Source organism: Poecilia reticulata, chromosome 21 (assembly GCF_904066995.2).
Source record: "Poecilia reticulata chromosome 21, P_reticulata-male-v2, whole genome shotgun sequence".
NCBI classification, from domain to species: Eukaryota; Metazoa; Chordata; class Actinopteri; order Cyprinodontiformes; family Poeciliidae; genus Poecilia; species Poecilia reticulata.
Genome location: NC_088850.1, coordinates 21,790,607 through 21,815,687, shown reverse-complemented (window position 1 = coordinate 21,815,687; position 25,081 = coordinate 21,790,607). Strand labels below are relative to the sequence as shown.

General features: G+C 39.0%; 4 protein-coding genes across 4 annotated transcripts; all 4 read right to left on the bottom strand.

Moving 5' to 3' along the window:
* Positions 1–291: 291 nt before the first annotated feature.
* LOC145549736 (trace amine-associated receptor 1-like) lies at positions 292–1,236 on the bottom strand. The gene has a single exon (XM_081602451.1). It carries the CDS (start codon positions 1,234–1,236, stop codon positions 292–294), a length of 945 nt encoding a protein of 314 aa, XP_081458577.1.
* A 2,924-nt stretch (positions 1,237–4,160) lies between these two features.
* LOC145549776 (trace amine-associated receptor 1-like) lies at positions 4,161–5,651 on the bottom strand. The gene has a single exon (XM_081602583.1). It carries the CDS (start codon positions 5,647–5,649, stop codon positions 4,627–4,629), a length of 1,023 nt encoding a protein of 340 aa, XP_081458709.1. The 5' UTR covers positions 5,650–5,651; the 3' UTR covers positions 4,161–4,626.
* A 7,396-nt stretch (positions 5,652–13,047) lies between these two features.
* LOC108165757 (trace amine-associated receptor 1-like) lies at positions 13,048–14,111 on the bottom strand. Its single transcript, XM_017302131.2, has one exon. The coding sequence runs from the start codon at positions 14,094–14,096 to the stop codon at positions 13,152–13,154; it is 945 nt and encodes a 314-aa protein (XP_017157620.2). The 5' UTR covers positions 14,097–14,111; the 3' UTR covers positions 13,048–13,151.
* Positions 14,112–17,099: 2,988 nt separating this feature from the next.
* LOC103457955 (trace amine-associated receptor 2-like) lies at positions 17,100–18,158 on the bottom strand. Its single transcript, XM_017302043.2, has one exon. It carries the CDS (start codon positions 18,130–18,132, stop codon positions 17,191–17,193), a length of 942 nt encoding a protein of 313 aa, XP_017157532.2. The 5' UTR covers positions 18,133–18,158; the 3' UTR covers positions 17,100–17,190.
* Positions 18,159–25,081: the final 6,923 nt, after the last annotated feature.

Genomic DNA, 25,081 nt, shown 5'->3' with positions numbered 1-25,081 from the left:
TCGTTCAGAGAACCTTTTCATGATATGCTAATTTTTTGAGACAGGGATTTTGGGTTTTCATGAGCTGTATGCCAAAATCATCAGTATTAAAACAATAAAAGACCAGAAATATTTCAGTTGCTGTGCAATGAATCTAAAATATGTGACAGTTTAATTTTTATCATTACATTATGGAAAATAATGAACTTTATCACAATATGCTAATTTTTTGAGAAGGACCTGTACATGCGGTGTGACTTAAATGTTTAGACATAAATAATAGAAACAAAATATTACATAATTATGCATATATCACAACAATTTTGCATTGGAAAAATCTCCTTGAAATATTTGACCAGAAATGATCATAGTAAAAGCTCGTCTGAACCACCTGTAGAAAAAAGCATAAACCAGAGGATTTAACAAAGAATTGGACCATCCTAACCACTTAAATCCTTCAATGGCTGCAACTGGTATTGTGACTATTCCCATACTGTATAAACCTATGGATAAAAAGAAAGGAGTCCAACACATGAGGAAGACTCCCAGCACTATAGCCAGAGTTATGTTGGCCTTATTCTCCATCTTACTGAGAGCTGCTTCAGATGTCAGAGTGTTCTGGATTCGTCTCGCCTGCTTCTTTGCCACCATGAAAATCTTAAGATAGATTGATAAAATTATAATAGCTGGAATGTAAAATTCAAAAATGGTTTCTGGACTGAATTGTTTTGTAGCTGTAAATAAATTACATCTCTTGCTGAGATTTTCTTGATTTATCCCACGTGCTATGATGCTTATAGCAAGTAGAGCTGAGAGAGTCCAGCTCATCAGGATCATAGTCAGAGTAACACGAACATTCATTTTACTTGAATATGTTAGAGGATGACACACTGCATAATATCTGTCAATGGATATACAGCACAAGTTTAAAATAGATGATACGCACAGTAATATATCAAACAGGCCTCGCATTTTACAGAGTAAATAACTTGAATTCCAGCATGAACTCAGAGACAATATTGTGCTGAAAGGTAAAACTAAAGCCCCAACCAGCAGGTCAGTCACAGCCAGAGAGAGGATCAGGTAGTTTGTTGGAGTGTGGAGCTGCTTGAAGTAAATGACAGAGATGATTACAAGAAGATTTCCACATATTATCAGAAGTGACAAAGAAACGACAAAAACATTAAATGCATGAGAGGTCACAGTCTGTCCATCCAGCTCTGCTGATTCATTACAGACACGCTGATCTTCAACCATGATTTCAGTTCTGTTAAAAAACAAATATATAGTAAACAGTGATCAACAAAAACAAATTCACTTGCTTTCATAGATTTGTAGAGATAACAGACAATTCAGTGCTCTCTGTGATTCAGTGTAAGTCAGAGTGGAGAGTTGTGTCCTTGGTGTCTTCATGACTGAAGTGCATCCATGTGTTAGATTTATTGTTTCATATTCATGTGTTCATTGGGTTAATATTGTGGGTGTTGCCAGAAGCTCTTTTGTATCCAAGGTGACATGTTCCCTGGTGTCACAATGAGGAACAATTCACATATTAATGCTAATGCTGTTCTGAAAGGCCTTGTATCTTAACTACACTTATATGCATAATCTGTTACCATAAAGCAAAGATAAGCAAGTTGTCGAACTGAATTTCTATTGTATACATTTTAAATGATGTGACACACAATAAATCAGATGTATTATTTCTTTATTTCTGGATTTGAAAGCATTTGCTACTTTGGAGGAAAGAGTAAGTTTCACTGAAAAGTGTTTAAAAATACTGCAGGGAAAGACAGAGGTGGCATTTACTGACACGGTTCTACAGTCAAAGACTGGAGTCATTTTTTTCATTTAACGGTGAGGAAATGACTGTCAGTCATTAACGATGAATAATAAATGTTAATTATTTTTATTAAGAAAAACATGAATTTGCAATATATTTCGTTTATATATATATATATATATATATATATATATATATATATATATATATATATAGTTTTAATGGGGATCATCAGCCCTTTGCACCCACATATTTTCTATCAGACTGAGGTCTGGACTTTGACTGGGCCATTACAGAGCATCTACCATGTTATCTTCAAACCATTTCTGTGTAGATTTGCTGTATGCATTTAGGTTTCAGGATGCTGCCACCTGGGCCTGTTGCAATAAACAATAAATCAATTAATCACATGATAAATTAAAACAAGCTCAATAATTTTTATTTGCATGATTTATTGTTTTTTCTTTTCTCTCTCTATACTGGATGACAAAAGTCTTCAGTCTGGTTCTTTGGTCTCAACTAGACCGTTTTTGTGAAGGACAGCTTTTCATTTATTTTTTTAACAGAGACTCCATAATTAACTGTATTTATTTTGTTTTGTTAATTTATGTTGGATATTTAAAATGTCTTCCAGTTCCAGTGTTAAATGTTCATTATAATTTCAAGTTAATTGAATGCATTCTAATGCATTCTTGCATTATAATGTCATCAACATTATGTTACTAGAAATTGGTCTCAAAACAACATTATCGTTTATCACAATAACTTCTGGGCCAATTTATCGTCCCACAGTTTATCGTGACAAGCCGACTGCCACCACCAGGCTTCACATTGGAGACCATGTGTTTGTAGTAATGTGGACTGTTTGGTGTCCGCCAAACATGGTGTTTTGTCTGATAGTCCCCCATATCTTGTCATAATGTCATAATTTTTGAGCCCTAGGGTTTCTGTTATGATCATATCGTTATTTTATTTCAGGGTTCTTTGTATAGTTTCCCCTTACCTCAGCTTTGTTTTATTGTCTCTGTCATGGACTGTCGGTCAGCGCTTGTGTGAGTTATTGCTTTTTGGGGGAGGACTGCTCTGCTTCTACTCTTTGTGATGCACCTGTAGCTCCTCCATGAGGGCAACAGGTCAAACAGATTAGTTCTTGATTAGGTTTATTGCTCTACTGAGACGTGGGGTGGTGTAAATGTCCATCAGTGACGAGAGAAACCAGCTAATGATCTTCTGTGCTGCCTTTACTGCTATCTGAAACTTTTCCCTGGCTGACATTGTGCCGTTACCGTACCTCGCTGTGACGCAGTATGCTAGCATCACGCTCTAGATGAATGACTGGTAAGACAATAGAAAGTTGGAGTCCAGGTTGTACTTCCTGAGGAGCCTTAGGAAGTGTAGTTTGGTGTTGCTATGATATTGTATGTTCAGGGGATGTCAGCGGACATAAGGATGGTGAGAAAATGGAATGTACCGCGCTCTCCACTCATTGGTCATTGAAGCAAAGGTTGCCGTGGTTAAGTTGGTACTGTGCATCCTGCCTGTGATTTCTTGGTTTTCTTGGTGTTCAGACCCACATTGTTCTTTAAAAACCAGGCTACCAGCTTCAGGACCTTCTTTGTGGATGCTGCCTTCTCTCTTTGGGATGGGTTACACTACTGAGATGACATCAGCATATTTGTAGGTGAGGTGGCCGTTGTGGGACAGACTGTCATCAAAGGTGTAGACACAGTACACAATGAGGCTCAGCACACAGCTCAATGGAGAACTGATGCTTTGTGTCCAAATGAAGGACAGCTGTGGTCAGGTCTCACAGACTGGTTGCCTTTCGGTCGCCGAGGATCCACAAATTGCGAGTCTCCCTCAACTCTGCAACTTGCTCTGGACTCTGAGCCAGATATTATTTGGTGACTCGTATGCAGCTCCAGAGGTGTTGTTTTACTAACTTTGAGCTAAAATTAACCTCTAAAAACTAACTATAATTTTATGAACCATATAACAGAAGAATTTTACCACCACTGTAGAACTTATGATTAAAGAAGACTCAAATAGTCTAATGTTTGCAGTTTCGCTAAAACTTTACTTTCTTCTTTAATTAACAATGTTTTGCAAAAACCAGTAATGACTTTAATTTAGCAGCTGAGAACATTCGAATAATAACACATATTATCAATTTAATCTAACCTTTATTTCCTGAATCCTGAAACAGAAGGTGGAGGCTTTGGGGATGAGGTAGCTTTCAGATCCCAGTCTGATCAGATCTTCTTGAAAATGACTGAGTGGGAGGCAGGCTGCAGTCAGCAACTCACTTTATTGGTTATCTGCTTGGGTATCTTTGTCTGTGAAGTCATTTCTAATGAGTATTTAAGTATAGATCATAATCTTACTGTTGTTTTAAACAGAAACATAGTTTGATGAAAAGAGTGAGACACCTAAACTGACAGTAAATGCCTCCATATTGCAAATTCCTAAGCGAGAGAATGAACAAATGTGGGAAGTTGAGGATTGTGGGGAGGCGGTGGAAATTTACTCCATTTCATATTTCAGTGAACTTTACACAAAATTAACTCTCTACAATATCTGGCCATCCAGGAAAACGGCCCAGTTCAAGTCATTTTTTTAACTTCTAATGTCCTTCTAACAAGAAGAGTCACATTTATATATATAAAAGATGTGAAAGCAACGACGACATTAGTACTCTAAAGGTCTGACGTAGTAAATTGAAACTTGAATAACACAAAATAAAATAATTTGCATGTGCACATTGCCATTGGTTTTACTTCATAGGCTTGTCATGCATGGTACACTAAATATTGAGACAGAAAAACCAGAAACAAACTAATAACCATAACACAATTATTTATATATCACAACAATTTTGTATTGGAAAAATCTCCTTTAAATATTTGACCAGAAATGATCATAGTAAAAGCTCGTCTGAACCACCTGTAGAAAAAAGCATAAACCAGAGGATTTAACATAGAATTGGACCATCCTAACCACTTAAATCCTTCAATGGCTGCAACTGGTATTGTGAACTTTCCCATACTGTATAAACCTATGGATAAAAAGTATGGAGTCCAACACATGAGGAAGACTCCCAGCACTATAGCCAGAGTTATGTTGGCTTTATTCTCCATCTTACTGAGAGCTGCTTCAGACTTCATAGTGTCCTGGATTCGTCTTGCCTGCTTCTTTGCCACCACCAGAATTCTTAGATAGATTGTGAAAATTATAATAGCTGGAATGTAAAATGCAAAAACAGATCCAGTTGTGGATTCCTTTGTAGCTAGAAATATCATGCATCTCCCGTTAGGACTCTCTTTTCTTATCTCACGAACTGTGATGATAATAGAAAGTGGAGCTGAGAGAGTCCAACTTACCAAAATCATGGTGAGAAAAACACGGACATTCATTTTACTTCTATACGTCAGTGGATGACACACTGCAAGATATCTGTCAATCGATATACAAGATAAGTTTAAAATAGACGATGCACACAGTAATATATCAAACAGGCCTCGCATTTTACAGAGTAAATAACTTGAATTCCAGCATGAACTCAGAGACAATATTGTGCTGAAAGGTAAAACTAAAGCCCCAACCAGCAGGTCAGTCACAGCCAGAGAGAGGATCAGGTAGTTTGTTGGAGTGTGGAGCTGCTTGAAGTAAATGACAGAGATGATTACAAGAAGATTTCCACATATTATCAGAATTGACAAAGAAACAGCAACAACATTTAAAGCATGAGAGGTCACAGTCTGTCCATTACAGAGATTCTGGTCTTCTACCATATAATTACTCCTGTTAACATATAAGTTATTGGCCAACATCTTTGTAATTCTCTCTCTAGCCTTAGCAGTAAATGTGTGAGGTAGAGCGTCTGTCATGACTGAGCAACATATTTGTGTTAGATTGTTGTTTCACCATCATGTGTTCATTGGCTGAACTGGTTTGTGTCGTTCGTATCCACAGTGAGATGGTCCCTGGTGTCCTGTAAGGCTCCTGTTCTGCATTTCAGTGTGAATGCTGCTGGGCTTTGAGTTTTACCTGTTTATGTTTTTGGAAGAAGAAAAAAAAAAGAGACCACTTGATTAAATGTGTTAGAAAATATAACTAAACAAATGCCACGTTAAGTGTTGAAGCTCTCTGATATTGAGCTCACTGATTTTATAAAAATATTGAACTTAAGACAGAATTGATTAAGGCTTTAAAGAGATACTTACTTATGTGTGTCATTAAAGAGAGCGCTACCATCCTGCTAATGTTAGAACATCACTGCTTCAACACAAGTAAAGCAAACAGCTGATATTGGATGGGCAGTCAGACGCTTATGAAGATGCTTGGTAAATGTATTTATTTGACTTGGGTTTATTGGAAAAGAGATAAATCTCAAAGTTGTGGGATGATTGCTCTTGAATACTGAACTCTAGCTCCTCTCCTTTACACACAAGAACAACCAAAACTAAAGTTGCAAGCCTTGTGTAACGGCCCTCACATTCTCCGCCTTAAGTAGGATGTGAGGACCAAAAGTCAATAGCTATAAAACCCTAGGAGGAGGTGGACCTGTGTCAAAAGTCAAACTGGCCAAAAATGACTCTTTGACCCAGAATGGGAGATTTTGTCCTGCGTTCCAATACATGGTTAACTTAGTATAACAAAGTTGTTGCATTATTTGAACAACATGTCACCTAAAATATGCTTTCAGTTATCTTTTCTTTCTAAATTCCGACCTGACTGAGAACTGATGGTTTCAAAATGTCAGTAAATGTTAGGGATGGTGAGTTTGGCTCTTCTGGCTCACAAACGACTCTTAATTTGTTGTCATCTGTAGCAGGGCCAGCCCAAGCCTCCATGGGACCCTAAGTGAAATTTGGTTTTGGGGCCCTCTAGTTCTGCTAATATTGTAGCCTGGCTGCAATCAACAGTGAAATTATTTGATGATTCACACATCTGCTAAACATATTGCATCCCTCACAGTGATGTTTGCATTATATCCTGTGTGGACGTACAACATAGGATAATTTGTTTGACATTTATTGGCCGATTTATCTGCGCCAATTTCCTTAACTTTGGGGGATCGGTGATCAGCCAATATTTAAATGTGAAGCCAATCTTATCCACTGATTTTATCTGCCTCTGTCCTCTTCTGCTCTACAGTGAGAGGTTTGACTGACAGACCGGCCCCCCAGGTCAGGTCTGCACATTTGCATTTAACAATAGTTGACCCACTTTAACCAACTAAGCGACTTTCTTTAGCGACATTTCAAACAAACAAAAAAAAACTGGAATCAGAAAAAATCAAAATCGGCAGGTCAGACTTTTTAAAGATCCACAATCGGCCAGAAAACTGCAATCGATGCAGCCTTAGCCTTACTTAAGATGGAATACATCCACACATATTCATGACATTCTTTGATTAAATGAATGTCTCTTAGGCAAAATTCCAATAGTTTTAAATGTAATTTATACCAGGAGTCTTTCTGACCTGAGAATGTGGACCAGTACTGGGTTTAGTCTGAGCCTTCAGACAATTTTAATTAGAAAAGTTTCACATAACTTATAAGTTAATGTAAAAATACTGTTTGTTCTAGATGCATAAATGATCATGCTCAGCAGCAAACAACCTATCACCAACTAGAGCTTAGAATAGCTCGTTGATTTATTAATGCAGCAACCATGTAGCCTGATGGAAAAACACTTTGCTAGACAATGTCAAACATTGAGAAGTTTTCATTATTGTTATCAAGTCTTACCAAACACGTTGTTTAGAACCCAAAGAAACCTCAGAAATATACAGAACCAACCACGAGAATCAACTCATTGAAAGTTAAAACTCAGTTTCACACAAACACAAAGACGCTAGCATAAATGTTTGTCTGTTGAACTGGACCGGTCAAGGTCACTATGAAGCTAATTTTCTATTAGCAGCTTCACAAATCTTTTTGATAAACACTGCATTACCAAGACGCATTAAAACAAACCTTTATGTTGGCTTTATCTATTCTTCAATTCATATTTTTTTTTCATTTAGTGTTTTTCTGAGAAGCACTATATTTTCTTAATTATATGTATTTGTTCTTTTACGGAAGCAAAACTTTTTTTTTTTTTTTTACTTTTGTGCAATATTTTAATATTACCGTGAATTTTACTCTGGATATTCCTAAGTTTTCCAGTTGTGTAACTATAAGGATTTTGTAGGCAACAACATAACAGTGGCAATTCTAACATACTAAAGATGAGGACTATAAAAATTGGTGGTAATAAATAAATGAATAAAACTTAAGATAAGATTGAAATTTATTTGAATATATATATATATATATATATATATATATATATATATATATATATATATATATATATATATATATACAGGGGTGAAAGTAGTTTTAAATTCTTGGGGGTACTATGACAAAAAAAATATATATAGTAAAGTTTGGAGTTTAGAGTTTCTGTGCTGATAATTTTTTTTTCTTTTGGGGGGGGGAGTGATAAAAGCTGGGTAGCTCTAGAATTGCTACAAAATAAAGCTGTATTTCCTTCAGCCCACTAACTGCAATGTTGACACCTTGAGATGCCATGAGACCTAAATTCTGAACATCATGGCATGGAGTGATCCTAGTTTTCCATGTCTGGCATGTAACCATTCATTTTATCTCCTGTGTCCAGACAGAGGGATAATCAGTAGCCCAGCATCATGACCTGTTTGTTCTGAAGATCCTGCAGCTTCCACTTCTCTTCCTAACAAGGCGCCTCCTCACCCTGAATCTCATACTGATAGGAGGAACCACAGAGCTCTGTTAGGTTAAAGCTAATCTTCTGAAATTGGGATATTTTTCCTCCAACAGGTTCCAGAGGAATCACCTCAAACCAGATGTTGGACTGGATTTTATTTCAATGTCATTTGTGAAAGTTAGAGTCTCATTTTCAACAGTGGAGCTATAAAGGTTGAAAAAGATTGTTATTTTGGAGAAAATCTCATCAACATCAATGTTTACACTAAATAAGAGCCCCCCAAAAAATGGTTTGATAAATGAAAAGCCTCTCAGACTCTGAGCCCGACAGCACCAAACTATTTTTTTATATTAGACAATTAATTTAATTTCACATAAGTATCGCGGTAGAAGCCATTTGTTTGATACTTAATAAAAAATATTTACCGTGTTTGATGTTTGTTGTGATGTATTCTCACAAAGAACGAGATAATTAGTCCAAGTTTGTCCTTTATTGAAAGTTCAGAAACTACAGTGGCTGTGATGAGCCACAGCAAAGTTGAAACAACCTGAACAGGTGATAAACTCAAAACCACTCTCTCCGTCTCTCTCTGTCATTTAAGCACAGCGGTTGCCATGGCAACCTCGTGTACTCCACAAGCCGACCAGAGATTACGTTAAAAACATAACATTCAGTCCGTTACGATATTAGGTTTGCAGGCTTGATATTTATTTTGCATCATTAATAAGCCTCTCATGAACACAGAGGTGGTTCATTAGTTCATTTTAATCTCCTGCTCTGCTCTTATTTTGGTAATGGAACCGAAATGCACAGAATTGCACAACACCTTGTTGAAACAATAATTACTGAGATTATTATTGTTGTTGGGTCATTAATTTGAACATGTTTTGTTGATTTTTGTTGTTGTTGTTCTTTCATAAAGTTATTAACGTTTTAAGCCAGCCAGAGGAGGACGTGCTGCTCTCAGCCTCCTGGCTGCGTTCAGTTTGTCACCTAAAGCCGAGATCGACTCAAAACCTTCTGCGATCGTCGTGTTGCACCGCTGCTCTAGCAAAGCACGAACAGTTCAGAAAAAAATATGAAATGAGAAAAAAAGGTATTCATTAACCGATTAAGTCGTGTTTTATTTAGATTGTTCTTGAAAAACTAATCAGTCACGGCTGATTAGTGGGTGAACTCACAGCTGCACAGTGAACCCATTGATTTTTCACTGCAGCCGCTCCCCTCTCTTGCAGGTACTGTGTACCCCCACTAAATCTTTTAGGGGTACGCAGTACCCTGCCGTACCTCCTTACTTTCACCCCTGTATATATATATATATATATATATATATATATATATATATATATAAAAAAGCTCGTGTCCTCTACCAGAGGCCTGGGAGCTTGAGGGTTCTTCGCAGTATCTTGGCTGTGCCTAGAACTGCACATTTCTGGACTGAGATGTCTGATGTTGTTCCTGGGAACACTGCTCCAGTTTGGGGGTGACTACCCCGAGGGCCCCGATGACCACAGGCACCACTGTGGTCTTCACCTTCCAGGTCTTTTCCAGTTCCTCCCTGAGGCCCTGGTACTTCTCCAATTTCTCATGCTCCTTTTTCCTGATGTTGTAATCACTTGGTATTGCTACATCCACCACAACGGCTTTCCTCTGTTCTTTATCCACCACCACAATGTCCGGTTGGTTCGCCATTACCATCTTGTCTGTCTGGATCTGGAAGTCCCACAGGATCTTAGCTCGGTCATTCTCCACCACTTTTGGGGGTGTTCCCCACTTTGATCTCGGGGCTTCCAGTCCATATTCTGCACAGATGTTCCTGTACACTATGCCCGCCACTTGGTTATGTCGTTCCATGTACGCTTTCCCTGCCAGCATCTTGCACCCTGCTATTATGTGCTGGACTGTCTCAGGGGCCTCCTTGCACAACCTACACCTTGGGTCTTTTCTGGTGTGGTAGATCTGAGCCTCTATTGCTCTGGTGTTTAGGGCCTGTTCCTGGGTGGCCAGGATGAGTGCCTCTGTGCTGTCCTTGAGTCCAGCTTTTTCCAGCCATTGGTAGGTTTTCCTGACATCAGCCACTTCAGTTATTTGTCGGTAGTACATCCCATGTAGGGGCTTGTCCTCCCATGATGGTACTTCCAGGACCTTGTCTTCTGTTCCCCATTGCCTGAGACATTCGCTGAGCACATCGTCCGTTGAGGCTTTGTCCTTGATGTATTTATGGATCTTGGATGTTTCATCCTGGACAGTGGCTCTCACACTCACTAGTCCTCTGCCTCCTTTCTTACGGCTTGTGTACAGTCTCAGGGTACTGGATTTGGGGTGGAACCCTCCATGCATGGTTAGTAGCTTCCTAGTCTTAACATCCGTGGCCTTCATCTCTTCCATTGGCCAGCTAATTATTCCGGCAGGGTATCTGATTACTGGTAAGGCATAGCTGTTTATTGCACGGATCTTGTTCTTGCCATTGAGCTGGCTTCTCAGGACTTGCCTTATTCGTTGGAGGTATTTGGCTGTGGCTCCTTTCCTTGTGACCTCATCGAGGTTGCCATTTGCTTGTGGTATTCCCAAGTACTTGTAGCTGTGCTCTATGTCTGCTATTGTTCTTTCTGGGAGTGAGACCCCTTCTGTGTGGGCGACCTTCCCTCTCTTTGTAACCATCTGACCACACTTCTCTAGTCCGAATGACATCCCAATGTCAGTGCTGTAGATCCTGGTGGTGTGGATCAGTGAGTCGATGTCTCGCTCGCTCTTGGCGTACAGCTTGATGTCATCCATGTAGAGGAGGTGACTGATCGTGGCCCCATTCTTGAGTCGGTATCCATAGCCAGTCTTGTTGATGATTTGGCTGAGAGGGTTCAGGCCTATGCAGAACAGCAGTGGGGACAGAGCATCTCCTTGGTATATGCCACATTTGATGGACACTTGTGCAAGTGGTTTGCAGTTGGCTTCAAGGGTAGTTTTCCACAGCCCCATCGAGTTTGCAATGAAGGCTCTTAGAGTCCTATTGATGTTGTACATCTCTAAGCATTCAATGATCCAAGTGTGTGGCATTGAGTCATAGGCTTTCTTGTAATCAATCCAAGCGGTACACAGGTTGGTGTGTCGGGTTTTGCAGTCTCGGGCGACTGTGTGGTCTACAAGGAGTTGGTGTTTGGCTCCTCTGCTATTTATGCCTATGCCCTTCTGTGCCTTGCTCATGTATGTTTCCATGTGCCCGCTTATCTTAGCCGCTATGATGCCTGACATGGATCTTCCATGTTGTAGAGAGACAGGTTATTGGCCGATAGTTGGATGGGACTGAACCCTTCGAGGGTTCCTTCTGTATCAGGATTGTGCGCCCTTCAGTTAACCATTCAGGGTGAGTCCCATTTTGTAGCAGCTGGTTCAGTTGAGCTGCCAGTCGCTCATGGAGGGCAGTGAGTTTCTTAAGCCAGTAGTCATGGATCATGTCAGGTCCTGGTGCTGTCCAGTTTTTCATACCCGAGACTCTGTCTTGGACATCTGCCACAGTGATGGTTACCGGGGCTTGTTCAGGGAGGTTGCTGTGGTCCTCTCGTAGAGAAGTTAGCCACTGTGCATTGCTGTTGTGGGACGCCTCCCTTTCCCATATGCTTTTCCAGTATTGTTCAGTCTCCAGCCTGGGTGGGTCTGCTCTGTTGTTATTACCCTGCCATTGAGTGTACACTTTAGCTGGTTGGGTGGAGAAGAGCCGGTTAATCCTCCTGGCTTCATTCCCTCTCGTGTATCTCTTTAGGCGGCTGGCCAAGGCTTGGAGCCATTGTTTGGCAGTTTCGAGTGCTTCAGGTATGGGCATCTGGCTGTACTTCTTGGGTACTGATCTTTTCATTGCACCCCTTTGGAGCTCTGACAGTTGGCTCACTTCCCTCCTTGTTATCTTGATCTTAGCCTCTAACCGAGTTTATATATATATATATATATATATATATATATATATATATATATATATACAGTATATACACAGGGGTAACCCACATCTGCATCCGAAGCAACTGAGTCAGTGAAGTACCTACATATGCTTGTGAGACCTGAAGATATTGGACTATTTCTTCAAGTTTTCATCCCTCCCCACAATAGCTGTAGGTTGCGGTAAAACAATATTGTCACATTTAAGCTTTGATAGCTGGTGTTCCGACATATTTATAGCCTCAAAGCTCTGACGAAAGCTGGTTAGCATTAGGATAACATGTAAACAAATGGCAGTTCCGGCTTGCGGCGGAAGTTGCGCCCATATTTCACTCAAAGCATTATGGGGAGTAGGAATAAGGTGGATAACGAATACAATAAAAGGCCATTGTTTATTTTTATAGTACTGATAAATTAAATTAGTCATGGCTAACAACGGTTATATATATATATATATATATATATATATATATATATATATATATATATATATATATTTTTTTTTTTTTTTTAAAAGAAAGTGGAACAACAAAAACAAGAACAGACATATAAACAACAAAAATAGTTAGACCTTTACAATTTTGATGCTGAAATTAAAAAATATTGCATATAAATAATTTCTGTTTAATGTCATTTTTACTATAATAACATGTTGTCCAAAAAATATGGACAGAGAAAAACAATATATTGACATAGATCGGATCATATCAACATAGTTATTCATTTATCATAACAATTTTGCATTGGAAAAATCTCCTTTAAATATTTGACCAGAAATGATCATAGTAAAAGCTCGTCTGAACCACCTGTAGAAAAAAGCATAAACCAGAGGATTTAACATAGAATTGGACCATCCTAACCACTTAAATCCTTCAATGGCTGCAACTGGTATTGTGAACTTTCTCAAACTGTAAAAACCTATTGATAAAAAGTATGGAGTCCAACACATGAGGAAGACTCCCAGCACTATAGCCAGAGTTATGTTGGCCTTATTCTCCATCTTACTGAGAGCTGCTTCAGACTTTATAGTGTCCTGGATTCGTCTTGCCTGCTTCTTTGCCACCAGCAAAATTTTAAAATAGATTGTTAAAATTATAACAGTTGGAATGTAAAATGTAAAAATTGGTCCAGGACTTGATTCCTTTGTAGCTATAAATATCTTGCACCTCCAGGTGGGACCCACTTTACCTGTCCCACGGACTGTGATGCTTACAGCAAGCAGAGCCGACAGAGTCCAGCTCATCAGGATCATAGTCACAGTAATGCAAGCATTCATTTTACTCCTATATGTTAGAGGATGACACACTGCATAATATCTGTCAATGGATATACAGCACAAGTTTAAAATAGACGATGTACATAGTAATATATCAAACATATCTCTTATTTTACACAGTAAATAACTTGAATTCCAACATGAACTCAGAGACAATATTGTGCTGAAAGGTAAAACTAAACTGCCAAGAAGCAGGTCAGTCACAGCCAGAGAGAGGATCAGGTAGTTTGTTGGAGTGTGGAGCTGCTTGAAGTAAATGACAGAAATGATTACAAGAAGATTTCCACATATTATCAGAAGTGACAAAGAAACAGCAACAGCATTTAAAGCATGAGAGGTCACAGTCTGTCCATACAGCTCTGCTGACTCATTACAGAAAGGCTGATCTTCAATCATATCATCAAACCTGTTCAAATATAATCAATGATGAAAATACAAATGCAGTTTTTTTCAGATTTTAGTCCTGTACGTGTTTCAATGTAAGCTTAGCAGTATGTGTGGAGAGCAGTGTTTTTACTCTGGTCTTGATCAAGCAGCATTTATTGTTTCATCTCCATGTGTTCATTGGCTCAACTGGTTTGTGTCTTTGGTATCCATGGTGATATGTTCCCTGGTGTCACTGACAGGACTAATTCACATTTTAGTGCTAATAGAGTTGTGTGTTTACTTTGGATCTACTTTGCCCTTTAGATCTCCAGACAAAGAAATATGTAACCTTGATTCAATAATATTTCTATTATTTAGAGTAGATAAAGGGGTAAACAGCAAAATAACAGGGTGTTTCTAAAAAATAATTGTTATTGTAGCAAAATAATGCTTTCTAAGAATAATTTTTGTGTTTTCTTATTATTATACTTGTATGTAATATTTCTTTGTGTGACTTTTGTATCAGTTTGGTAGATCTTTAAATGTTCATGTATAGAATATATTATAGCGGTGCCACAAGCAAGCGTACACTCCGGATTTGATGGCCGTACTCCTTTCTGGTCGAAAAGGTTTGAGTTTTGGGCCTCAAAAAACTTGAGACACGTGGAACACCGTGAACTTTAGTGAGCCTGTGCAAGTATCCTAAAGCTAATCTCTGAACAGTCTGGATTTCTGCTTCTGAGCTAGTCGTTAATTATTTTAAATAATTAAGGCTAATTTTTATTTGCTAACTGTTGTTAGCCAAGACTAATTTAATTTCTCAGTACTATAAAAATAAACAATGGCCTTTTATTGAATTCGTTATCCACCTTATTCCTACTCCCCATGATGCTTTGCGTGAATTATGGGCGCAACTTCCGCCGCAAGCCGGAACTGCTATTTGTTTACATGTTATCCTAATGCTAACCGGCTTTCGTCAGAGCTTTGAGGCTATAAATATGTCGGAACACCAGCTATCAAAGCTTAAATGTGACAATATTGTTTTACCGCAACCTACAGCTATTGTGGGGAGGGATGAAAACTTCAAGAAAAAGTCTAATATCTTCAGGTCTCACAAGCATATGTAGCTACTTCACTGACTCAGTTGCTTCGGATGCAGATGTGGGTTATCTTCCGTTGGCTTTTTGTCCACATGATGAAATGAGCACACATAAAGCATTTTGGGTTCTCTCTTCCAGTTTAGAATTGTTATCCAAATTCTTTTTGTTTGCTTATCAGCCAGAAGGCAATGAAAACTACCGCTTTTGTTTTGGGAGCACGTTCAAAGCAAACTTGCTGCAGCCACAAATTAAACGTGATCTGATAATTAGAGTACAGCCACAAACAGTTGCCCGAACTCCACAAGGGCATCTTACGACACTTTCCAGTGGAAGGTTGCTTTCCACCAAATCACACATTAATACAGGTTAATGTGTGATTTGGTTCAGTTCTAGTCCAGTGGGGAGATTCTCCGTATTACGGTCTGGAGCGCAGCAGCTGAGGTTAAATCTCCTCTGATTTTCAGCAACACGCAGCCAACGGAGAACCTCGAGATTCTGGTTCTGATGGATTAAATAAACCCAGATATTTTGTCCTATAAATAAAATTTCCTGGATCAATAATAATGATAAATACTCAGATCATGAACTTTATTATTTTTTAAATTCAAACAAAAAATAAAAATGTACATCACACCAAGCTAATAATGTGTAGTTCTGGTGTTTTACTCTGTCTCTGCTTTTCTCTTTATTACTGTCGGTTCTTTGGAGAAACGAGCTGCTAGCAGCATTGCTAATTCACTGTCATTAGCAATGACAAAACGTAACAATCGTGTTCCTGTCGCTCCCCGTGATTAAACTCACAAATCTGTACTGAGCAGCTCTCTGATAGCAGACGGTGTCTGTAAACATGTTTTATTAAATATTGTATTATAACTGAAAAGAGAGATGTAACTTCTATCATGAATATAGATTAGCAAACAACCCTGCAAATTACAATGAAATAATGCCAGCCGTGTTACTAGCCGCACTGCTGGAAGTAACACCTATAATCGCTTCCCCAGTAACCCCCCCAGGGATAAGGTCAATAGATGTGCCTCCTGGTCAGCTAGCGGTGTTCTGTTACGATGCTGCAAAATGCTATGCATTGATGTGGGGAGAAAAAATGACCGTTATTTAAAAAGTGACCAAAAATCGATTTATGAATGAAGTTTAAGGGTCATTTATTGTCTTACCAATGTCAAATGTTATGTTCGGCAAATTTAAAGACAATAACGGCAAGTAGTTTGACGAATGACAATGGGATACATATGTAACAAAGTAGAAACAGAAACATCCTTTATGGACCAATTTATCTCAATATCTTGATAAATTAATGCACGTTTTAATGGAATTATGACATAATCTTTCAGCCTTTGTAAAAGCAGCTACAGTGTAAGTAATTTCCCTCTCTTTTACTATTTATTTTAGGTGGGTTCATTAGCCCAATTCACAAGGTGAACCAGTATGCAGATCAATAAAACAGAAGGATGTTTTCAAGGCAGCTCTATTTCTGTAAATTATGATGAATTTCTGCTTAAAGCTAACAAATTTTTTTTTTTGTTAAATTAGCAAAATACAGTTTAAAAATTTAATATAGAAATTTTAGCCCAATTAAGTGTTGAAAAACCTGCCTAAACGTTTTTATTGTCAAAAGCAACTTTTAATCTAACAATCATTGTAATGCACATTTCAATTTAATAATAATTCAGTGATGAGGCATTAAGTGCCAAGCGTATTTGAAACTATGCAGGTATTGTAGGTTTTAATGAACTACACCGTTTCCAAAAGAAAGAAAAAGGAAGGTTTCAATTGGGACTAAAATGGGCTATCAAAATATATGATAAATGACAGTTTCATTATGTTGCAGATCAAAATTAAAAACATAATCACTTCTAATTTTTCGAATGTGTAATATTTCAAGTAATGAAAGTCAGTAAGATGTGTCTTGTAACATTACAAAATTCTACCATATTAAACTAAAATATTGTGACCAATAAAAAGATAACATGTTAAATTGGACCTCAGCACATACAACCAAAATAATGTCACAAAGTTGCATTGGAAAAATCTCCTTGAAATATTTGACCAAAAATGATCATTTTAAAGGCTCGTCTGAACCACCTGTAGAAGAAAGCATAAACTAATGGATTCAACATGGAATTGGACCATCCTAACCATTTAAATGCTTCAATAACTACAACAGGTATTGTGAGTTTTCCCATACTGTATAAACCTATAGATAAAAAGAAAGGAGTCCAACATATGAAGAAGACTCCCAGTACTATAGTCATTGTTATGTTGGCCTTTCTATCCATCTTACTGAGAGCTGCTTCAGACGTCATAGTGTTCTGGATTCGCCTCGCCTGTTTCTTTGCCACCACCAGAATCTTAAGATAGATTGTTAAAATGATAATTGCTGGAATGTAGAATTCAATAAATGGTCCAGGACTGGTTTCCTTTGTAGCTATAAATATATCACACCTTCGGTTGAGATTTCCTTGAATTAAACCGCGTCCAGTGATGCTTATAGCAAGCAGAGCTGAGAGAGTCCAGCTCACCAGAATCATGGCCAGAGTAACGCGAACATTCATTTTACTTCTATATGTTAGAGGATGACACACTGCATAATATCTGTCAATGGATATACAGCACAAGTTTAAAATAGACGATGCACACAGTAATATATCAAACAGGCCTCGCATTTTACAGAGTAAATAACTTGAATTCCAGCATGAACTCAGAGACAATATTGTGCTGAAAGGTAAAACTAAAGCCCCAACCAGCAGGTCAGTCACAGCCAGAGAGAGGATCAGGTAGTTTGTTGGAGTGTGGAGCTGCTTGAAGTAAATGACAGAGATGATTACAAGAAGATTTCCACATATTATCAGAATTGACCAAATGACTACAAAAGCATTTAATACATAGGAGGTCACAGTCTGTCCATCCAGCTCTGCTGATTCATTACAGACACGCTGATCTTCAACCATGTTTTCAGTCCTGTTGGGAAACAAAATCAAAATCTTGCTTGCTTTTATAGAGTTGTAGAGATGGCAGATATTCAAGTGCTCTGTGCTTCACCGTAAGTTTAACACACAGCTGCAAGTTGTGTTCTCCTTGACTGAAAAGCACATTTATATTAGATTTATTATTATTCATGTGTTCATTGGCTTAACAGGTTTATGGGTGTAGCCAAGGGGCTACACCTTGGATACCAACCTTACCTTTGGTATCCAAGGTAAAGTTCTCCTTGGTGTCACATTAAGTATCAATTGACATGCTAATGGTATTTTACTTGTGCATTATTATTTTTACTTTTTATTGGATAATGTAAAAATACATGTGCACAAAGCAACAATGTGCAAGCCATTTATGGTAAAACCGATTATTGCTGAAAGCACTGTCTGCTAGCTTGACTTTGATAACCTTTACATGTCATGTTTGTTCAACTGACTCAGGGACAAATTTGCAGTTAAAACTAAGTATATGTATATATACGGCTCACTGCATCAGTTCAGATTTTTTGAGAGGTTGAATGTGACCTCACCGTACGTATCTGGTCACATTTGAAAAGATCAGACTGGATTTAGGACCACGTATCCAAGTGACCTGGTCCGCCTTTGTGAAAATCTGATTTGTGTTGTACTGTCATAAAAAAAAGAAAATACATGTCGCATAACATAAAAAATATGATTTGGCTTACTTCAGACTGCAGTGTCTGAAGGCACATATAAAATATAAACCTAATTCTTACATTTTAATTAGACTTGAGAGGTTAAAGTGCTGCAAAGGCCTATTATAATTACAGAATTTCTTATCCTGTTTTGCATGAAAATAGAAACTTGGAGGCCAAGCTTTATATAACCATTTATATAGCTTGACCATTTCGTCAAGCTTTTCCCAAAATTGTCCCCTGCCTGAAATAACATTTTAATGGAATCAAAAGGGAGAGTGGAAAAACCACTCTACAACGCTCCCTACTCTGAAACAGGCCATGCCTTCCACTGTAGACATGTGAAATTTGGTACATACGTAGATTCCCCATATGGGGGAATTTTTCTGCCATATTTCGAGAGAACACATTTTGAGTCAGAAAGCAGGATTTTATGTCTTTCTTCTTAAAACTTGTAATGCTTGTACTCAAGCAATAGTTTTTTTTCTCTTTTATTTGTTTCTTTGTTTGTTCACCCATGTCACCAGACTGGCTCCGCAAGAAAACAAAGGCAAAGAAACTAATGACATAGTGGCTAACTTAACTATGCCTTTTGAGTGTTTTCCCAAGATGATTATTCTGAAAACAGATCTGAACCTGCTGTAAAAGAAACGGTTAACAAATAGATTAATCATTGAATTTTACATTCAGGCCAAACAAGAGTTTCAGTCACAGGTGATTAAATTGGTGTTTTTTTTGGTGACACGTTTAAAAAGAGTGTACGTTTGACTTCGTCTAATTCCTTCTGTAGCATGTTCTTCTCTACGTGGAGGAATTTGGCTCTTCTCAGTCTTTATCTCAACCTCAGCATGACAATATTTCTCATCCCTGTGCTCCTGCTCACCGTTTCTATTTCTTCCCTAAGGCTTAGAATATCTGGTTGGTACTAACTGACCATCTGCAGACTTGCATCTTTGACCTGGTCTGATTCTTTCATCTCCATCTCATCAGATGTCTTTTTCAGCAGTGCCATTGTTTTCTTCAGTTCTGTACATTTTTTATTAGACTTGCATTCTTGCAGCTTGAGTTTTGTGTCAAGCAATTCTTTTTCCAGGTAATTTGCTCTTTGATTTTCTTCATTGAATCTGACTCTTCCTGCATCCAAAAAAGTTTTGATCTGTTGATCTTCTCCTCAAAATAATTACCACGTTGGGTATTTTTGCCTTGAATTCGGCCATCTTGATTTTGCTTGTTCTTCCAAATCATTCTTCTGGAAATGAGCGTCCTTCTCCAAATTCTTTTGTCTGACTTTCCATTTTTGTCAAATGCCATTTAGAAAATATGTTGGTCTGCAAATGATCCAACCCTTTCTTTTTTCTTTTGCAAAAGCAATCTCCACACAAAGAGACAGGTGTGCAGTGGAACCAATTTAGAGGATTCCTTTTTGAAATGTTGTCAGACTTGGAACACAACCAAAAAATCTTTATGGAAAAACTACATTTATGCCATTTGTAACTATGTTGCCTATTAATGGATAGTTTTCATAAACTATTAACATGTCCTCATAAGACAACTTTTTTCTCCTTACTTACCAAAGTACGCCTCCCTTTGCTCACTGGCAAAGCAGAAGTTGCAGAGAACTGAGGTCCAGGCTATCGGTCATCTTTTTGTGGATATGTAGGAAGAGGTGGTGATTAAGGCGCTGCTCCGACAACAGAGCCTGGAGAAACTTTGCTCAGCCGTTGTATTTGACACGAGCACCATCAAATACAGCTGAAGAAGTCTCTCAACTTCACTAGGGTTTGGGTGCCTTGTCCCTGGGCTGCCAGCATGTCCACAGATATCTTTGTGGCCCAACTAATGGGCCTATCAGCGGAGCTGTTGTTCGTCTGCAGCACTACTGGAAACAATCAATCGGTGTTCGAACATCTGAATGACGTATTTTGGATCAAAATGGCGCACCTTGCCAACATATTCCCGCTTTACAACGACAAAAATAAGCGGATGCAACGTTGGCACTATTCACAACGTCTTTACACATGGTGTTTATCCAGCACATGAGGCTGCTCTGCCATGAGATGAAAAGCTGCTTTGCTGACATGGATGAGCATCTGTCAGGAGAAACATGGTTGATGGTCCCTGACATTCCCACTGTCAAAGACGTGGAATACCTCATCTACAAAGATGAGCTTTGTGACCACCAAGGTGATTCTGTATCCAAGAAACTATTCCCAAGGAAATGGACACAAAACGTTTTGTGTCTAGTGCGTTTTAGGCTAGACTGGCCTAACATGCACTGATGGAAGGTCTTCTTCCATCCACCCATCTGAGAAGCTTGTGTCAATAAAAACACAGGTTCTCTAGATTTTAACTGGCCCAGAAAATGGCATTGGATAAGTAAAGTAATTTGAGTAGAAAATGATTCATTTATTTTCATTCCGTAGGAAAATAAAGGGACATAATTATTATTATTATTTTTTTACTATATCTGTTGAGACAGAGCATCATTTGAACATTTCAAATTAACGTTTTTGGTTTATATTAAAAATATGTTTTTATGATGAAGTAAAGTTGCTTCAACTCAGTATGGCAAACTTAACAGTTTGTCTTCTGAAGCAAAGACATAATGCAACCTAACACCTTTTGTCATTAGAGGTGTAAATGACCGCTGAGTCTTCAGTCCCTGCGCTGATGCTGCACAGGGTTTTTCTTCTCCCAAAGGTCTGCATTAGGTGAGCAAGCCAAGCAAACTGCCTCAATGCAATTATGTCCTGTTTACAAAGTTTCCAATAAAGTTAGAACATAAACAAGGAATACTTGGGTAAGGTAATCTTTTATGTGATTACCTCAGCCACAATGCTTTGGTTTCCCCCAGAAAACCTGCTAAGCCCGGTGGTCAGGGCACCGAGGTGGGCAACTGGCGGTCCACCGTGTTTTTGTATTAAAAGATGTTAAGTAGACAATAAAAGTAAAAATATCACTGGGTAATTATATGTTATGGGAAAACATCGTCAGTGAACTGCTATATAAACCCACAACTAGCCTGAAAAACAACTAATCAAAAAATACAATTAAAATGAATATCAATTATATCCACTTCTGTTAAATCCAAATTAAGTCAGCGGCTCCATCAGGCCCCCCAGAGCTTCAGGGGCCCCATAAATGCTAATATTTTAACATAGACCACAGATATATAAATGTAGCATTTGTTTATTGAGATTATCATTGCTGCTAAATTTGACATAATGGTTTCAGCATATATAAATTAAAACACTTTAAATTATTTGACATTTATATGTAAGATTTTAAGAAGCTGGCAAGTTTATTTTGTAGAAGTTCAAAGAACAATATTCATAGTCAGATTGGTTTGTTACCACAGCTACAATCTGATGCTGTTATTTTAATCTTTGAGTTTCAGCTCCGTTTGTTCACAAATACAAATTAGTAAACTGCAATTATAATTTATTGCTTTTTAGGTTTGCCAGTTAAACTACTCCCCCTGTCCTAGATTTCACTAAATCCAACACAGAAGCTGTTAGAGGTGCTGATGTTTTTAGCAACAAAAGGGGCCCCTAAGTCATATTCTGCTCCAGGCCTCATACACCCTTGGACCGGCCCTGCATGATGAAGTAATCTGCTGCACTGTTCAGAGATGCGCAACAAATGGGAGATTTAATTCAATGCTGCTAATGTGGCTTTAGTAGCTCTTTCATTTCATGTCTGTTGAGTTTGTAACAAGGGGACACAGAAACTATTTTGGTTGGTCGAGTTTCTGGACGAGTTTCTCAGATGTCCAGTGGCCGCGCACATTAACTCTGTCTGACTAAGTGGACAAAACATTTGACATGGTTGATCTAACCCTCCACCTACCCTAACCTTGGACTCTTTGGTTGTGTCTCTGACACATAAGCCCCCACGCCATGTCAAGAAAGAGTCCATGTGTTTTTTTTTTGTTGTTTTTGTATTTTTTGATTCTTTTTGTTTTGTTTATTTATTTTTGTTTATTTTTTTTTATTTTATACTTTCTTCTTTTGAAAAACATTCTACATAAAGCAAAACACTACTTGAAAACTACAACAGCTTGTCGTGTAACACGTCCAACAAGCAACAAACCCTAATCCTATGGTGTAACAACCACATAAACACTACAACCCTAACCCTCCATGTTAATCTGCCGCAATCTTTTCATTTTAAGCGCATGGCGCGTTCTGACAGGAATGTCCTGTTCATGACACTTTTTCAAATATATGCCATATGCTGCCTTCGTTGTAACACTGCGGTCAAGGTTGATGTTTTCCGCTTCTGCAGAAGACCATAGTATCTGAGATTTGGCAGGAAACGTGTGAGGTTTTGACCTGACCATTGGTTGGACACCATCCTGTCCTCGACCTCCTGCACGTCCTCAAATGGCTGTTCCTCCACAACCACATCAGGTGCTTTGACAACAGTCTTCACTTTCACAGGCACTTGCACTCTGTATGGAATGTCTTCCTTCAACTTCCACACAAGAAAGTTGAACACTTTTGGCAAGTTGAATTGTGACAGTATCTGCCACTTCTGCAGAAGCGCCTGGCTGACACAAGGACTGAGTTCCTCCAGCAGGGTGCGCAGCTGCTTATAGTTGACATAATCACCATTCATAATCAACACAGCTGACGATGGTGAGTACATTTAGATGCAGTGTGCCTTTTACTTTCTCAGGAATCCTCTGAAGTACCTTGTCCATCCACAGCATACCGTGGTCTCTGTACTTTTCGAGGTTCCTTGAGAAGCTCAAGGAACGCCGCTCCACCTCTGTGCACGCTTTAAGGGTGGCTGTTGCCACCTTTGAAAGTTGCACATTGTGGCCATCAGACTCCAACACAACATAGTCTCAACAATCCGAAAAGAGTTTGTGGGAGCCACACAAATCCCAAAACTTGATGTGGGGGAAGAAGCACAAGTTCTCAGACAAGAAGCCCTCCAACAGGTGCTTCTTTACATCCCTTCCGGCTTGAACCATCATCTCCCGGCCTCTCCCAAATGTAAGAGGTTCAGGAAAGCTATTCCTTGTGCTTAAGTCCTCACAGAATACGTCCAGGTTGATGCTCCCACATAGCTGCCCAGGTGGTCGTTCTGCTTTGAGAACCGCATAGGGAATGTCCACATTTCTCCTGAAGATATTGCAGAGGAAGAGGTGCACAACCCTAACACCAAGAACAACTGGCGCAGCATCTAGTGCCTGGCACACCGGGAACATGTGCTCCAAATGCTTGGTTTGGAGCTCATTCCGTGTCCAGTGATACAGGGAGGGCGGGACCTCGCCAGCACTTGCAGCTGAGTGAGGGGCCAACCCGATAAAGCCCCTGGTGTGAGTTAGACTCTTCGGCTTGACACTGTTGGTCCCAAGGCTGACGCTAAGCTGGAAGTCTGAGACGGAGAGAGATCGCCCATAAAAAAGCTCCTCTAACGCCAGCTCTATTTGAAATGCTGTCCAGCATGCATCGTACCTCGCAACTCCCTCATTTTTCTCAAAGAGCAGGGCTTAGAGAGCTCCGGCCGGGGGTCGGATTTCCGGCTTTTGACCAAACGGTCCGCCTCAACCAAACTGTAGTCTCCGGGCTTAAAGAGCTCCGTCTACAAAGATGTCTGCCAATCAGAATTCTAGCTCCCGTGTTCTTGACCAATGACTGTAAAACGGTTTGTAGAAAAGAAGAGCGTGCGTTCGGTTCGGCGGTTAAATCAAATGCGATATGAAAGAAGATGGAATTTGTCTCACCCGGTAAAGAAACACGTTTACTTGAGAAAGGAATTAAAAACAAGTGGCGCTGGGCATGGCTAGAGGTAAGAGGACAAGATGGGAAGTTGGCAGAAATTTTTACTAAAGGGGGGCGCTGGGATTCCTTTGGGGGTCGTTTGGTCGAAGGTAAACTTTACACCTTAAATGCATAACAATACCAGTTTAGAATTTGAGCAACTTGCTAAAACTGTATTTTGTAGCGTTCATTTTATAGCGTTAACACCGGAGCTGTAAGTGGTCCGGTATGAAACGGGGGTGATAGAACAACGATACCGCAGCCCTTTTAAATTTCAACAATCAGAATGCAGAAATTGTTTCCGTTGTTTTAAAAGGTTTATGTCAGTCTGCCTTTTCCTCATCAATACTGTTCCCGACCATCCTGCACCATACGGGGTAAAAAAAAAAAAAAACCCGAGGTGCACATCGCGCAAAACTCTGAAACAAGAGAAGCGGGACATAAAACGGAGCAATGAACTAGATGTGAATTATGGCATTAAAACAGAATCCA

Coding starts and splice junctions, on each gene's coding strand:
- LOC145549736 (XM_081602451.1), bottom strand. CDS start 1,236: ATGGTTGAAGATCAGCGTGTCTGTAATGAATCAGCAGAGCTGGATGGA.
- LOC145549776 (XM_081602583.1), bottom strand. CDS start 5,649: ATGACAGACGCTCTACCTCACACATTTACTGCTAAGGCTAGAGAGAGA.
- LOC108165757 (XM_017302131.2), bottom strand. CDS start 14,096: ATGATTGAAGATCAGCCTTTCTGTAATGAGTCAGCAGAGCTGTATGGA.
- LOC103457955 (XM_017302043.2), bottom strand. CDS start 18,132: ATGGTTGAAGATCAGCGTGTCTGTAATGAATCAGCAGAGCTGGATGGA.